The following is a 17,601-nucleotide window of genomic DNA, read 5'->3' on the forward strand; positions in this document are numbered from 1 at the left end:
TAATATATAATGTATACATATGTGCCACTAATCATGTGTATAATAACAGTAGAAGTATAACTATGAATATGAGAGCTATAAATTAATCCTCAAAAATCTTTCTGGCGTTTTATAATGACGATTGAAATATCACCGAAATGATAGTTTGTGGGTAGGCCTAGGTATGATGAATTAGTGGTGTGTTTAAGAACCACAGCTAATTTTGATGGAAAAGGGGTATGATTGGCTGATGCTTTAAACTCTGTATCAGACCTGATCTAGGAAAGATGGCTTTCAATTCGCTCATAATGAATATGGTTGGGTGTGTCATAGAAATATGACTGTAAGACTCATGTACATCTCAGTTAGTACTGCATTTTTTATTTGTTTGTATTGTGTTTTATTGTGATTGTGTCTACCTACTCAAAGATTGCAGATGGAAAGTAGCTAGTTGGTGAATCTGCCTCTTATCTTGTTTCAGATGACTAGTCTTTGTACCAGGTTCCTGACAAATAAATGTAATTAGAATTTAGTATTAACAATAGAATTATATAGAAAAGCCACCTAAAAGTCTTAAAACTTTTTTCCTGTTAAGACCATTTTCAACAATTGCCCCATACCTCCCTGCAAAAGATTTGTGTGTGTTTGTTTGTCACATGATTATATTTTTGGTATTGCTGTAAACATAGCTGTTAGGGTTGGGAATCTCTCTGTGATAGACGATTTGATACGTATCTAGATACACGGGTTGCAATACGATTCAAAAACGATATATTTTTAATACAGAACGATTCGATACAGTTTAGGAACGATACGATTCGATACGATTCTATGGTTAACATTTGTTGATGTAGACATTAATCATACATTATAAAATAAAGAAGCCAATTCTATAAAAGTGACATTCTTACAGTATTTTCAAATTTGTAAAAGACCACATCCCCAAGCATTGTTGCTGTATGGCACTGGCAAAAATAAAATAAAAAGACAAACAACAACAAAATCACATGTCAGATGTATTTATTTTTAGACATGGACCAAAAAAAGACTTGCTGAATGAAAATCATTTTGTTGGATGGGATCAATATAAAAATGAGAAGAAGTTTTAAACTTAAAGTGAAGTGAACTTTAAGTAAAATTTAAGTGTTTTAAACCTACAGTACTTGTTGTGTTGTTTTTATGGTATTGTCTGTGTTTTTGTATGTATCTTATATGGAGTTGAGTCTGGAATAAAGTTTATTATAACACTGTACAATATAAACATAAAGCAGAATAAAATAACATGCAATGTAGGGGCAGAATCTGACATCTGTTACTGGCTGATATCATGGACTGTGATGACTAGCAGCTTATCACTGACAGCATGTCAGGCTATTTCTCTGTGTTTGCTACACTCTGTCATTTATAAAAATATAAATCACTTTTCTATAATACATCAATGATATTTCAATGGAATAAATTACTTATTGACTTATTCATACTTCAAAAACAGCATCAATAAGTGATTTACATAGGGGGGATCAAAATAAAATAGATAAATAAAATAAAAATCAACCAGCCACCCTCCTCCCCTGACAAGTCCCTTCATAAGTAAAGAACAGTCCCTAAAGTGCGGTGAGGTTTGTGGAAATGTGAACTGCTTGTTTCTCCTCTGACACGCCACATACCTGTGTGCTGCCAGGGCTCGGCTGGTATTTCTGGGCAGTCATGACACTGACGAACACTTCTTGGACCTGGAGCCGGGCTTCTTGGTCGCCGGTAAGCCGTTATTATGCGCCGCCGTATTTGACAGGAATACGTATTTCTGTCTGTGTCTGTGACCCCGCGTTCAACACACAACCGGCAGGATTCGCCTTTAGTTTCTGCTGCGGCTTGGCTGCTCCCTGGTTTATCCAACCAGCATTAGCTTCTGTTCCTCATCTCCACCGGTCAAACTGGCGCTGATGTTTACATCCATTATCGTTGTCAGTAATGCCTGCTATGGAGCATGCCGCCGGCTCTCGCTTTGTTTTCGAGATGCAAACTGTTAAAGCCAGTCAACTGATTGCTAGTCTTGCGATACCCGAATCCATGACTCTACAATCGATTGATCTAAGGATTCATGGCTGATTCGTATCGATTGAGGAGGCTGCTACCAATGTAGCCGTATCTCTTGCTTGTCAAACCAGATATCCGGTCGTATCGGTTAATCGTTCCCAACCCTAATAGCTGTGCTGTACAAAAAAACACGTATACTCAGCCAACATACCCTGTTAAAATACAGGTTCAGTTGATTCAAATAATGTTAAATATTAAAGTTTTGACCCCTAGAACCAAATGTCAGAGTCATAAGCCCTTTTTAGATAGGAATTGTGCAAATTTGCAGGAAAGCCCAGTCAGTCTTTTTTTCTTTTTTCAGCATTGGCAGTATAAAAACAAAATCGGGGAGTGGGGCAAAATGCCGCTTACCTAATTTTGTTTAGAATGCGCCTTTTTTGGGGAAATGGGGGGCACGAGCAAGTAACAAAACGTGCAGCTCAGCGTGTAACGTAACCAGTGACGTGGGAAGGAAGCCACGGCTGGTCAGTCCATCTGTGATTCTCTAAGTTGGCCCGTTCCTAGTTGGTCCGTTCCTCACCGTTCCCATCATCTGACGTTTAATGGCCTCTTTGTTTGCAAGGGCAAGGAGGCTGCGCAATTCCTTGTCTCCTCAGTTGCTCATCTTTACATTTCATTTCATTTCATTTATTAGGATCCCCATTAGCTGCAGCCGTAGCAACAGCTATTCTTCCTGGGGTCCACCCCAAAACACCACCCTATATACATTACAATACATATTCATAAAAACAAACAAACTAACAAAAATACGATGACAACAACAATAACAACAAACCACCACCAACAACAATACAACAACAAACCATCACACAATAGGACCAAGCTCTCTTCATCAGGATCAAAAACAAAAAAATTTACAAAGATACAGGATACCAATGGCTCATATGTAAGTTAATATACAGACTTTAGCCTATTATAATCAAAATCAACAACAAAAACAAAACTCGCCTAAGTGTCCAGGTGCCAAAAGAGTAAGTAAAAAGTTTTATAGTGCTACCATCATTCTACAACAACCCCAGAATAAGTCTATTTGTCAACTATAGATCAGTAGATGAGGAAAACTGTCTAGTCAGGAGATATTGTCTTAATAATATTATAAAGCGATCTTTACCGTTTTCCTGGATGATATGCTCCGGCAGAGAGTTCCATGTAACCATTGCTCTATACAAAACACTGTTCTTCAACATATTAATCTTGATTTTGGGTAATGTAAATCTACCCCCACTTGCATGCCTGGTGTGATAATCATGTACACCTGAGCTCAGGCATAATTGTTTGTATAATACCTTTGGTGATTTTGTGGCTACAATATTTCTGATAAATTTAAGCAAAGACATGGTCAATCTGCCATCTACCTTTAACCAAGATAAACAGTCATGCATTGTATTTACACTGGTTCTGTATGGACATCTAAGTAAACACCGAGCTGCTTTATTCTGAGCAATCTGCAGTTTCTTTTTTTGGGTCGAGGAAGTACTGGACCAAACCACAGAGCAGTAGTCCAGATGTGATAATACTAATGCATCAACCATCTGTCCTACAATATTCTGTGGTAAAAAATTTTGGCATCTTCTTATAACTGAAAGACCTTTCCCCATCTTACTCACCACTTTATCAATATGCATAGACCAAGATAATTTGTTGTCTAATGTTACTCCTAAAAGTTTAATGTCCTGAACTTGTTCAATTGGAACATCTTTTGCATGTAAGTTTAATGTAGGTCCTGTCCTTAAATGATAGTTAGTACCAAATACAGTGCTTTTTGTTTTAGCCACATTTAAAACCAGTTTGTTATTAGTTACCCATTCAATCACCAACTGCAGTTCTTTATTCAATTCACTTGAAAGTTCATCAATAGTGGATCCCGACATGTATACTGTAGAATCATCAGCATACATGGCGACTTTTGAATTTATTAAAGTTAATGGTAAATCATTTGTAAAAATAGCATACAACAATGGACCTAGACAGCTTCCTTGAGGAACTCCACAACTAATTGTTTTTACGTCAGAAAAACTTCCATTAAAGAAAACCGTCTGTTTCCTATTGGTTAGATAACTTTCTAGCCATAATACAGCAGTTGGACTGAAACCATAACATTTCAACTTTTCTAATAACAAACAGTGGTCAATTATATCAAAAGCGGCACTGAAGTCCAATAATATGGCACCAACTATATAGTTATTATTAATTTCTTTAAGCCAATTGTCAGTCATTTGCGTCAGGGCAGTTTCCGTGGAATGTCCCTTTTTATATGCATGTTGGAAATCAGTATTTAAGTCATTAACTGAAAAATAGCATTGTATTTGTTCATAAACTATTCTTTCCATTAGCTTACTTAAAGTGGGTAACAGGCTAATTGGACGGCAATTAGGGCCAGAAAATGGCGCACTTACATTTTTGGACAATGGAATGATCTTTGCAATTTTCCAGTCTTTTGGATAAATACATTTTACCAAGCTCAAATTAAACACATGACAAATTGGAGTGGCAATCAAGTGTGCTACTATTTTCAGTAACTTTCCATCCAAATTATCAACCCCTGGTGGTTTATCTTTACACCCAGTTAACAGATTTTCCACATAATCTACAGTAACTTTGGTAAATTCAAACTGACAACTTTTGTCTCTCATAATTTTATCTTTAATCACGTCATATGATTGCCTATTGTCAGTATGCTCCATCACATTCCTTAATTTATTTACTTTGCTATTAAAATAATTATTAAAATAATTAGCAATATCAACCGGTTTTGTCATAAATTTTCCCTCAGATTCCAGAAATGATGGGATGGATTTGGATCTTCTACCTGTGATGTCATTAACAATATTCCACTAAAAGCTTTAAGCGCCTCATCTGGATCCTCTTTTATTAGCACACTGTCCCAACTTAAATTTCTAACATCCTCAATAAAACAATTTTCCTGGAAGTGTTTGTATGATCTCTTAACAATGACCTTGGGTCCTGCTTTAGGAATTTTTGCCTTCCTCACTATTGCCACTAGGTTGTGATCACTATAACCAACCGGTATCGATATGGCTTTAGAACACAGTTTCGCTGAGTTAGTAAAGATGTGGTCTATACAAGTAGATGTCCTAGATCCATTACTTTTTATACATACTCGAGTTGGCTTAGTTACTACTTGTGTTAGACCACATGCATTCGTTACAGTGCAAAGCTTGCTCTTAAGTGGACAATCTAATGAATTCCAGTCAATATTCAGGTCCCCAAGAAAAAATATTTCATTATTCTGATCACACACCCTGTCAAACATATCACACAATTTATCTAGGTAATTGATGTTTGCACTGGGTGGCCTATAACCACACCCTACCAGTATTGGTCTCACATAAGGCACATGAACTTGAAGCCACAGTGCTTCAACCTCAGTTGACATAAGGTCCTCTCTTACTCTTACCGGTATATGGTTTTGAATATAAATAGCCCCCCCCCCTCCATAGCAATTTCTGTCCCTTCTGTATATATCATATCCATGAATTTTCAATGCAGAATCTTCAAGTCTGGGATCAAGATGAGTCTCTGATATTGTTAAAACATGTATATTATCTATCAACAACAAGTCTTTGATTTCACTCAGTTTATTTCTCAAGCTGCATATGTTAATATGAGCTACCTTTAATCCTTTCTTGGGTAACTTAGTGGAAGACAGCATTGTTACCCATTAAAGCATATTCTCTATTTACTAACTTATCTATATTAGAACTATGGTCCACCCACTCTTCATTCAAATAACAAATACCACCCAACTCACCTACAAACACAGACACAAACACAAACACCCACATAGAAAAACACCTCACATGAACACACAAACTTGTTAGACTCATCCCCAACATTAACATTAACAACCCCCCACACCCCTCAAAGGGACGTACATAGGAAAACAGGTTCTATTATTTATTTATTTTTTTTCTTCCCTTCTTTCCTTCTTCTCTTCCTCTCTTCTCTCTTTCTTTTTTCTCTTCCTCTTTCTTCTCCCTTAACTCACCCTCCTTTAACCCCTTTACACCACTACTGCTTCTTATAATCATGAAAGGTCAGTGTCCACCCCATAGCTCCGCCCCTGTGTCTTATTTCAAAATAAGCTCATCCAAACTTGACAGAAGCAAGGACTATACATCCAAAGTAATCTATCATCAACTTATTCTACACAAGGAGTTAGTCCACGAGCATATTGCTAATAGTTCATAACCTGCCTCCAATAGCAGGAAGAAATATAGAGTGGGGGGAAAAAAAAAAAAAAAAAGAAAAATGTTCAGTCAAACATAATCACTAATGCTCCATGGGGAGTGGGGATCTCCAGGGTTAGCTTTCATCGGCTATGGCAAATGATGAAATACAAATTTACATACCCACTCTGATCTATATATTTGGGCTGGATCCTGTCTTCTCAAGAAAGTCCTCCACCTTGGCAGGGTCATCAAAGAAGTTGTGATCATGTCCTCTGGTTAGTTTAATTGTGGCCGGATAGATTAAGAAGGCAAGGAAACCAGCCTGGCGAGCCTTCTCCATGACGGTATAGCAGGATTTGCGTCGGCTCCTGGTGACAGCACTGTAGTCAGCCGTAAAACTCACCTCCTTTCCCGCGATCTCCAACGGTGAATCTCTCGCCGCTTTTAAGATGCGAATCCGGTCCGTATAACGCAGGCATACAAAGATGAGCACCCTTGACTTAGAAGTGTTACCCCGAAGAGTTCCTACCCGGTGGGCTCTCATGATCTCAGGTGGATTATCTCCCAAGGTAGGGAACCACACAGGTAGCTGGGTTGTAAGATATTGTATTATGTTTGAGCCCTCTCTACCCTCCGGCAGTCCATGGATACAGATGTTGTTCCTCCTGCTGCGGTCCTCCAGGTCCGCCAACTTTGCTTCAGCTCCCTTCATAGCGTTAGATAGTGAAGCAGTGGTACTTTCAACTTTTACTGTACGTGTCCTCAAAGTTGTGTAGTCTGCACGTAGTGCACGGGTTTCATCCTTAAGCAACGCTAAATCTGCCTGGAGGGAGTCAAAACGCTGTTCGAGGCGAGAAAATCGCTCTTTAGAAGTAGTCTCTGCTCTGGAGAAATGTTTCTCAAGCGCGGCGTCAATCAGCGTGGTTAATGCCTCAGCTGATTCCATTGTTGGCAAAGTCTCTGCAGCAGGTTGCTGTGCGTTACTGCTAATTTTGGTTCCCCGCGGCATGGGCAAGCAGAAAAATACTTTAAAAAAGAGTTTGTCGGAGCATCCACCACCTCAAACAAATTATCCGACCTGTGCAAAAAAACTGATGATCCTTAGCAGAGGATTAATAAACAAACACTGGGGAGTTGTTACTCGCAGGCACACCTAAGCAGCCATCTTGATGACGTCACAAACAGTGTCTGTCAGGTTTGCGTTTCCCTCTTGCTACTAGCTGCTCGCTAATTCCTGCTATCAGCTGTTTCCTGTTTATCCATCGCCAGTGGCTCGCATGTGCGGCGTCATCAACAGCTCCTCCCACAAGTCTTCAGCCGCTTCTCCCACTGCGGAAGGCCGCCTCGGTCTATTTCAACTAAAAGGGTTCCACCAATATGACTACCCTACAAGGTGGAAAATTGGGCTCTGTGTGTCTAAATGCTGCAGCTTGCCGGCAAAACGGCCCAACATTCGCGGAAAATCTGGCAGTGTAAAAGGGGCTATTGATCCTTGATCTATGATGATGTTTGCATTCGATGAGCATATGCACCTGGATCCTTACTGCCTGTCCTTTTACCCTGACTCATTAGACACAATGGCAAGTCCAGGGAAAGACAACTACAGGATGAAGAGCTATAAGAACAAAGCCTTAAATCCTCAGGAGATGCGACGAAGGAGAGAGGAGGAAGGAATTCAGCTACGCAAACAGAAAAGAGAGGAGCAGGTAAACACTGTGTCATCTTGAACCATGTGATTAAAACCCCTTGTACTTTAAATTCAATTTAGAAAACAATGCAATAAAGAAAGACTCTGATTTTGTTGTAGCAACCTTAGATGCCTGAATTTCCACCCAATGTTTTGAAACTCAACATCTTTCACTGTCTCAAAACATCAACAGTGGGCATTTCACATTTGGATCCCTACAACATTGGGGAGTTTATTTATTTTTTGTACTTGACAAGTATTACAATAGCATATCGGACAGATCACTGCTCTTTCCAATTTTCTGCTTGGAGAGGTTTCATCAGTGGACTTGATTATTTTACCTGGTCTATCTATTTAAATAAAATTACTTGTACTTATCCAAGTGTGGGAAAGTCTTAATTTGCTTAACATTGGGTTGTTTTGTTTGTTTTTTGTAATTCATGGCCTTGGATGGTCTCAGTTACAATTGAACCATTGTCACAATCAGTTCATCAAGCCAAGTATATAAACACCAGATTAATCATTTGACCTTGACTCTGTGCCCACAGCTGTTCAAGAGGAGAAATGTATATGTACCTTCAAATGATGAATCAATGTTGGAATGTCCGATCCAGGATCCAGACATTAGCTCCACAGTGCCTGTTGCAGGTGTAAGTGCTGTTTTACTGTTGTGTTGTGGTATTGATAGCTAAAGCCCCAATATCAAACACATCTGTCTCAGCTCACTTTTTTCTACAACTGTGCTTGGCTCCAATCTGATTATTTATCTAATGTTGCCATTTGTGCAGGATGGAGTCATAACTCCAGATATGATTCAGATGATCTTCTCTGATGACCCAGACCAGCAGCTAATTGCTACACAGAAATTTAGGAAATTACTCTCCAAAGGTTTGTGTTGTATCAAGTGCAGATATTGACATCATTTATTTGATCTGAAGTTAAAGTAATAATCTCTCAGAGCTTTTTTTTTTTTTTTTTTTTAAGTCCCTCCAGGATTTTGCAGGGGTTTTGGGGATTTTTAAGACCTAAAATTCCAGGTTTCACTGTTGCTTTTCTAAAGAATTTCAATGCAGGTTGCAATTTTTTTAGGCCTTTTTTGCAAAGTGAAAACTGCAGAAAGACTTGACTTTTTCTGTTGTATGATTTTATTAAAAATGGAAAGCAACTTGTTCCATTGAGAATAAAACTGCACTGCTCTGAGTGTTCCAAGTAACCTCATAAAAAAGGCTTAAAAAATCTTTGACACTGTGTATAAATATTTTATTTTAGACTTTTTATTCTTAAACTATTTTCTTTGTCACACACATACACACAGCATTACTTTTTGTTGGTAAATTTGAGACATGACATGATGGTTCATCTCCCACATTCATGTCTGCATCTTCACAACCAGAAACAAGGAAGTGAGTTTGGCGACTTGCAGAAACCTATGATGGTTGGTCAAATTTGTGGTGCGATTTGACAAAATTACAAGGTCACACTGAATTCATGGGGATTGGTTGAATTTGTGTTCATTTTTGCAATGGCATCATCCTGGATGGGTTGTTTGTTTAAGTCTCTCTTGTGCCACCACTCCATTACTGACTAACATAATAGAGATTAAACCAAAAAGAGTGCCAACTTTTGAAATTCACAACTGAACTGACAGTTTGACAGATGATTAAAATAACAATGACCACTACACCTCAAACTGTAATGAAAACAGATGCAAAACAAGAAAACTTGATATTTTTGAGGAATACACGAAGACTGGGAGAACCTGTCTAATAATGTTTAAGCTGCATGACCAAGTTGAATTGCTTAACTATAATACAGAATACTGTAATGGTTTGTATCGGTATCTCATTACTGTTAACTTCATACCCACTCAGATGTACATTTTCTACTGAACAGAAAAGGTAAATTGACTTCTAATCCCTTTTGCAAATGAGTTGATTAGGAATACTGCCTTCTTTTAAACGTTTCATTCTTTAGATTAGGTTACTTTCAATAAGAGATCAATCAGAGTTAAAAAAGAGTTCTGTTTTTCTGTGCAGAGCCCAACCCACCCATAGATGATGTCATTTCCACTGCTGGTGTTGTAAATCGTTTTGTGGAGTTTCTGAAGAGGAGTGAAAACTGCACACTGCAGGTGAGAGCCTCACAACACAGTTTATATGAAGTGACTAATGCGGTGTGCCGCTGCTCCTACCTAAGACATGTTATCAGGCTACCTAAGACATGTTGTCCGGGCTCTTTAGTGCGAGTGTTTCACTCTATTTCAGTAACAATAAATGGCCTTTGAATGTGGTACAAGGTGGTGGGTAGTTCTGTCTGGCACAAGCAATTTACAAGGCATTGTTAGATTCCAGGCCACAAAGGACTGACCAGTAGAGATGCACTATTTGCAATTTTCTTGGTAGATTCCCATTTTGTAAGCCTGACCTGACCCCTTCTTGCTAAGAACCATAGTTGACGAAATACATAAACATATTTAAAACTTTTTTTTTTTTTTAAAGCTACTGGAAACTTGACATGATACATATATAATCTGAAAGATGAGTGTCTCATTTAGCATCCACAAAAATTTGAGGGATGATAAATGTTCATAACTATTAGAATACCTATTTCAGAACAGCTCATCTGGCTGCTTGAAAACCATTTCTCAGGATTGTGGGGATGTGCTCAGATCACGCTTGTTTGACAACTCCCTTTCAACTCAAGTAACGTTACAATTTTACATTCTTTGAAGTCACCATTGTTAAAAATGTTTTCAATCAATTTCAATCAATTTTATTTATAAAGCCCAATATCACAAATCACAGGGCTTTACAGCATACAACATCCCTCTGTCCTTAGGACCCTCACAGCGGCTGAGGAAAAACTCCCCCCAAAAAAAACCTTTAACGGGGGAAAAAAACGGTAGAAACCTCAGGAAGAGCAACTGAGTAGGGATCCCTCTTCCAGGACGGACAGACGTGCAATAGATGTTATAGCATAATAAATTAAAAGTAATCCGTATGACACAATGAGAGAGAGAGAGAGAGAGAGAGAGAGAGAGAGATGCAGGACAGACGGTAATGACAGTAGCTTACAACAACATTAATGAAATTAATAATATTATAGTTCTGGCTACTGTGGTACAATATGCTGAAAGTATTTTATTATCTGGCAGTATACATGTGTGACAATAATCATGTGTATAATAACAGTAAAAGTATGACTAATGATAACAGCAGCAGCAGGAGGCATCTGGCAGGACCACGGCAGCAGCACAACCACACACGTCACGCTATCCAGGCACCGCTGCAAAATGAGTTAATCTGAGAAACAGTGGAGCACAAAGGCTCCGGAGAAGAAGCTGAGTTAGTGACATCCAGAATGGTCGAGTTAGCAAGATGCAGTAATAGGATGCGAGAGAGAGAGAAAGAGAGAAGGTGCCCAGTGTATTATAGGGGGGTCCTCCGGCAGGCTAGGCCTAAGTCAGCCTAACTAGGGGCTGGTACAGGGCAAGCCTGAGCCAGCCCTAACTATAAGCGTTATCAAAGAGGAAAGTCTTAAGTCTAGTCTTAAGTGTGGAGACGGTGTCTGCCTCCTGGACCGTAACAGGAAGATGATTCCACAGGAGAGGAGCCTGATATCTGAAGGCTCTGGCTCCTGATCTACTTTTGGAGACTTTAGGGACCACGAGTAACCCTGCATTCTCAGAGCGCAGTGTTCTGGTGGGACAATAAGGCACTATGAGCTCTGTAAGATATAACGGAGCTTGACCATTTAGAGCTTTATAAGTTAACAGTAGGATTTTAAATTCAATTCTGGATTTTACAGGGAGCCAGTGCAGAGAAGCTAAAACAGGAGAGATATGATCGCGTTTATTAGTTCCTGTTAGTACACGTGCTGCTGCATTCTGAATTAGCTGGAGAGTTTTTAAGGACTTCCTAGAGCTACCTGATAATAGAGAGTTACAGTTATCCAGCCTTGAGGTAACAAAAGCATGGACCAATTTTTCTGCATCTTTTCGGGTCAGGATAGGCCTAATTTTCGCAATATTATGCAGATGAAAAAATGCAGTCCGTGAGGTTTGTTTTAAATGAGAATTAAAAGACAAATCTTGATCAAATGTTACTCCGAGGTTTCTTACGGTAGTGCTAGAGGCAAGAGCAATGCCATCTAGAGAAACTATGTCATCAGATAAAGAGTCTCTGAGTTGTTTGGGGCCAAGAACAATAACTTCAGTTTTGTCTGAATTTTACATCAGGAAATTGGTGCTCGTCCAGGTTTTTATTTCTTTAAGGCAGTTATGGTGTTTAGTTAAAGCAGCTGTGCGGAACTTTTTACCATTAATAAAACTGCCCCAGTTCGTATCACCCCCCTTTGAAGATCCGCATATTTATTTGAACCCAACAGTGACAACAAAGCCTTTCTCTATATGGCTATTTAGCGTAGCCTCACTCGGGTCGGACACACAGCGGAAGTCAGCAAACCAGAATACGGCACCCGAGGCAGAAGAGATTCTGCTACTGCCCGCAGCGGCCGCAGTGATTAAACCACGAAGGAGCATCATGTAAAATTATCTGTGACTGTGACCATGAACACAAATATACAGCAGGCAGTTGTCCTCAGTTTATAAGAAATTCAGAGCTACACCAGAACATTTATGAACAGGTCTTACTTTACTACTAACTTGTGTGTTACGTTAGCATGTTAGCATGTTTCCACTAATTACTTGGACTGACCTAACGTTAGTAGCGTTAGCTTTGCAAGCGAAGGCTGCAGGTAACAGCTTTGCTGCGTTAGGATAATGTTATGTCTTCACTCTGTATCTTCATATAAAAGAATACTCCGACGATTTGGGAGTTATGCCCTTTCTCTATCATTTTCATATTGAGACAACATGATCGATATCTTTTTTGTGTCTGTACGTGCAGTGGCTGGGTCTCAGCGTTTAGCATTGCACTTATAGGGGGTCAGTACATCCTGCGCTGTGATCCGCGGAGGGATACACCAGTGAGCAGGCACAGACGTAGCTTGTAAACAAAACTCAGCTGTTTATTTAGCCTAGCGATATCTCCGGATTTTAGTAGCTGCAATGGACAACTTTGAACGCAGTTTTGAAGAGTTTCTTGTAGCGGACACAAATCCAGAGCCATACCTGTTTGAGCCGGAGTACACAGATGAGGAACTCCATGTGTTGCATGTTGAGCAGGCGAGAAGAAAAGCTGAATCCTCCGCTCCCTTGGTGCTACCATCGTTGGGGAGATATATCATCAGGAGGAAAACCGCTGCAGAGAGTGCATCACAAGGAATGAAAACTTTGCAGCAATCACTAATCCTGGCGTGATTGAAACTTTTTTCATGTTCCTAAGATGAACTGGAAAAAACACCCAGGCCTGCAGGAGCTGATGGACAGCTTTCAGTCGGTTGAGTAATATCGTCCGTGTCGTCTCTTTGTTTGCTTTTACCGAGTGACCTAGCGTACCTGTCCCAGAGCCAGCTGTTGCTCACCCGTGTATCCCTCCGCGCAAGATGCACTGACCCCCTACAAGTGCCATGCTAACCGCTGTCTCAATATGAAAATGATAGAGAAAGGGCATAACTCCCGAATCGTCGGAGTATTCTTTTCACATAATAATGCGGACTCAGCAGATGACTTGTTAACTGTTTATTCCTCCTTACACCGAATGTACACGGCTGCTTCTCATTGTTTCCAGTAGCACAACAACGGTTACTACATTACCCAGAATAATTTGAGGCTCACACTACTACAGTAGCCTTAGTAGCTCAAAATACACAACAGATTACATTACATCAGAACAGAAACACGACAGGAGAATTTACTGAGTAATTTTGCTGTTTCCACTAATTACTTGGACTGACCTCACGTTAGTTAATCCTCTCGCTCTCCAAAACAAATGCATGCGGTAATTGCTGGCTGCAGTCGGAATTTTACGACACCAGGCTGTGGGTGTCATACCGCTTCGACCAAAGGGGCGCTATAATCAACAAAAACGAAAAGTTCTGCACAGCTGCTTTAACTGATTACTTTCTTCTGGCTTCATCGATAAATACAACTGTGTATCATCCGCATAACAATGGAAATTTATAGTGATTTCTAATGATGTTGCCTAAAGGAAGCATATATAGAATAAATAGGATTGGTCCGAGCACAGAACCTTGCAGAACTCCAAAACAACTTTAGTACGTAAGGATGATTCATTATGAACGTCAACAAACTGAAAACAATCAGATAAATAAGATTTAAACCAGCTTAGTGCAGAACCTTTTAGGCCAATTAAGTGATCCAGTCTCTGCAGTAGAATTTGATGATCAATAGTGTCAAACGCTGCACTAAGATCTAATAAAACAAGTACAGAGACGAGTCCTTTGTCTGAAGCAATCAGAAGGTCATTTGTAATTTTAACTAGTGCTGTCTCAGTGCTATGATGCACTCTAAATCCTGACTGAAATTCCTCAAATAAATTATTATCATGGAGAAAATCACACAGCTGGTCTGCGACTACTTTCTCAAGGATCTTTGACATAAAGGGAAGATTAGATATTGGTATACAGTTGGCTAACACCTCTGGATCCAGGGTGGGCTTTTTTAGGAGAGGTTTAATTACAGCTACCTTAAAAGACTGTGGTACATAGCCTGTTAATAAGGAGTTATTGATCATTTGCTGGAGTTATACTATGGGCTGAAATATGTGCCACCAGAAACTGAATTTGAATCATTTATATTTGAATTTGAATTTCTAAACTTGAATAACTGCATTGAAAAACTGAATTTGAATCACATAATTTGAAATTGAATCATTTATATTTGAATTTGAATTTCTAAACTTGAATAATTGCATTGAAAAACTGAATTTGAATCACATAATTTGAAATTGTATTGTTAATTTGAATCATTGCATTGAAAAACTGAATCTGAATAGTTTAATTTGAAATTGAATTTATTTCTATATATCTTCACATTCAGTTCTCACAATTCAATTTCAATTTACTGTGACAGACATCCGGGTAGTTTAAGGATGAAGGAAGAGCAATCGAGCGCAGACACACAGGACTCCTCTTTGGCCAATCCGCACCTACGTTTTTGAGCACGTAGGAAGAAGCGCTCACCTTGATCCAAAGACCATAGACAGTAGCCTTGTTCAAGATGAACTGTGCCTCACCTGAAAAGTAGACGAGAACAGGCGGCCGCAGCGGGGGCGGTGACAAAAAGCTGCGGTGAAGTCGGACAGTTTCCCGACAGTTTCCAGCAGCCTTCAGTCCGTCCAGGAAGTCACAGACACACTTACATCCTGTCTGGAATAATGTCAGTTCATTAAAAAAGTGATCAGACCCATATATCAGTTTGTTTTCATTCTCCAGTTGTTTTAATTATGATAGACTAATTTATTAAAATGCTTTACAGGTGATCTGTAGTTTATGTTCATGGTTTATCCTCCATTTGATATGAATTCTGTAAATCAGCATCATATCAGTTTGACCTGTCCACTCAACTACACAGGCTGAATAAACTGTGTTTGACTATAAGGTCAATATTTTCAGAGGAAAAAAAATACAAGACAACAGCTTTCAATAAGGCTCAGTCAGATACAGTCAGGGCTTCACATCTGATGTTATTTTAAGAATCCTCACATCCCACTGACCACAAGTCTCTGTGTTACTAAATACTTCAATAATTAAACCTTCCAATATTAATATAGTACAGTAGACTAGTATAGTATAGTTAGTAAAGTATAGTTTATGATGAACGCATTCAGTCTCTGACAACTAAACTTCACCATCAGTCACACAACATGTTTTCTGTTCACAGAATAAACCTTCAGATCAGACAAATACAATCTTAATCTCTAAAATTCAACAAAATTGAGTGGTTTATCTAAAATGTCATATTGTTGAGTCAACATCTTAACCAATCAGCTGTTAGATCAGGTGAGAGCCAGGCGGTGCAGTCGGTGGAGAGCAACTGCAGCGCCTGGCTCTAAAAAATGCGGCCGCCTCGCTCTCGTGGTTTTATTGCCATCCACTTTTGTAATATGTCAGAGCAAGTCGGGATGAAGTCGGACACAAAACTAACCGGCATGCATTGTGCGCCGATCGCCAGTGATCGAATCTGCGCCTATTGTTTTTCGGCACTACCTTGTTCTCTATAGCAGATGTAACATGAATTACTCCTGTGTGGGATCAATAAAGTTCTTATCTTAGCCATCTGAGAAGATCAAATACATTGTTTTTGGTGCCTAACTGTTTCCCAAGTATATTAGTGCGTGTGTGAATGAATAAACGAGAGGCATTGACGTAAATTTCTTTGTAGAAAGGCGCTTTATGACATTAAGTCCATTTACTTGTATTAGCCTTGCCACATCCTGGGCTGACACTACTTTCACCTTCAGCCCAAACCCAAGGCTCAGAGCAAGCGGCTCCACTCCAAGCCAAGAGCTCTGGTCCACGGCAATTGGCAAAAGGCGAGGGAAGTCCAGCCCGCAATCTCTCCCACACTGTGAGCTCCAGCTGGAGAACAGATTTAACATCCTGGGCGTTGAGGAATCCCCTCCGCTTCAAAGTGGCTTCTCTCCGTCACTTCCTCCGCGTCCTCTGTTCACCCCAACTACTGTCATAGTGAGTGACTCCATAATGAGACATATCCGATTTTTCAACGCCACCACTCACTGCTTTCCAGGAGCCACAGTCTCAAAAATCCTCAGCAAACTCCCGGATTTACTGCTTTCGCTCCCAGACTCCATACATCGCGTTATCCTGCATTTTGGAACAAATGACGTAGTCCGTTGTCAGTCTGAACTGCTGAAGGTTGACTTTAATACGCTATTCACCACCTTGAAAGACTGCGGGAAGTCAATCTTTATTAGTGGCCTTCTTCCCACACTCGGCCTCTGCGCACAGCGGTTCTCTAGACTCCTCTCCCTCCATTCTTGGCTCCGGACTGCCTGCAGTACCCTTGGTTTTCACTTTGTCGACAATTTCGACTTATTCTGGAATCGCCCCTCTTTCTATCGACATGACGGTCTGCACCCGAGTAAATTAGGTAGCCACATGCTTGCGGCAAACATACAGTACACTGTAGGCCTACACGCCATGGCTCATGCACACGCTTGATTGTTTATCAAGCCCCCCCACCCCACCCCCACCCCCTCCACAGTGCTCTCTCCTCCTTCTTCTCCTACAAAGCCCTCTGTGAGTTCTGCGAATACTACCCCCTGTATCGACCCCTGGCGGCCTGGCGGACTAACTGCGCCTGACGAGCACCACTGTGCAGTACGGTATAGCTGCAAAATTCATGCCTCTGGCTCCCCCCATGGCCTGGCGGGTTTATTGCACCTCATCTACCCATTCCTATTCCTGTCCATATTAATAACTCTACTGCTCGTCTTCCTCGTCATACTGACAGACCTAGAGGGGTTACAAAGGATAATCTATTAATCATTTTTGGCAACTCCATCACTCACTCTTCTACTCTCAACACGTTTTCTCCTGACCACATGCACATTCATTTTGGTTTCATCAATATTAGATCAATCAGTAACAAGGCTCTTCTAATTAATGACATGATTGTTGACCATGGGGTTATGTGAAACCTGGCTGAAAGCAAATGAATTTCTTCCCCTTGTTGAAGCCTCCCCCCCAATTATTCCAATT

At 40.0% G+C, this 17,601-nt stretch overlaps 1 protein-coding gene across 1 annotated transcript in view; it reads left to right on the top strand.

Annotated features, from left to right (window-relative positions):
* The window catches only part of kpna5 (karyopherin alpha 5 (importin alpha 6)), an 86,856-nt gene that overhangs the window by 18,941 nt on the left and 50,314 nt on the right, over nt 1–17,601 (top strand). The window contains exons 2-5 of the mRNA XM_049583179.1: nt 7,842–7,975; nt 8,505–8,606; nt 8,745–8,844; nt 9,993–10,087. Of these exons, the coding sequence (XP_049439136.1) occupies nt 7,847–7,975; nt 8,505–8,606; nt 8,745–8,844; nt 9,993–10,087 (426 nt within the window). The 5' untranslated portion in view covers nt 7,842–7,846. The remainder of the gene's footprint in view (nt 1–7,841; nt 7,976–8,504; nt 8,607–8,744; nt 8,845–9,992; nt 10,088–17,601) is intronic.

This window comes from Epinephelus fuscoguttatus, linkage group LG8 (genome assembly GCF_011397635.1).
Source record: "Epinephelus fuscoguttatus linkage group LG8, E.fuscoguttatus.final_Chr_v1".
NCBI classification, from domain to species: Eukaryota; Metazoa; Chordata; class Actinopteri; order Perciformes; family Serranidae; genus Epinephelus; species Epinephelus fuscoguttatus.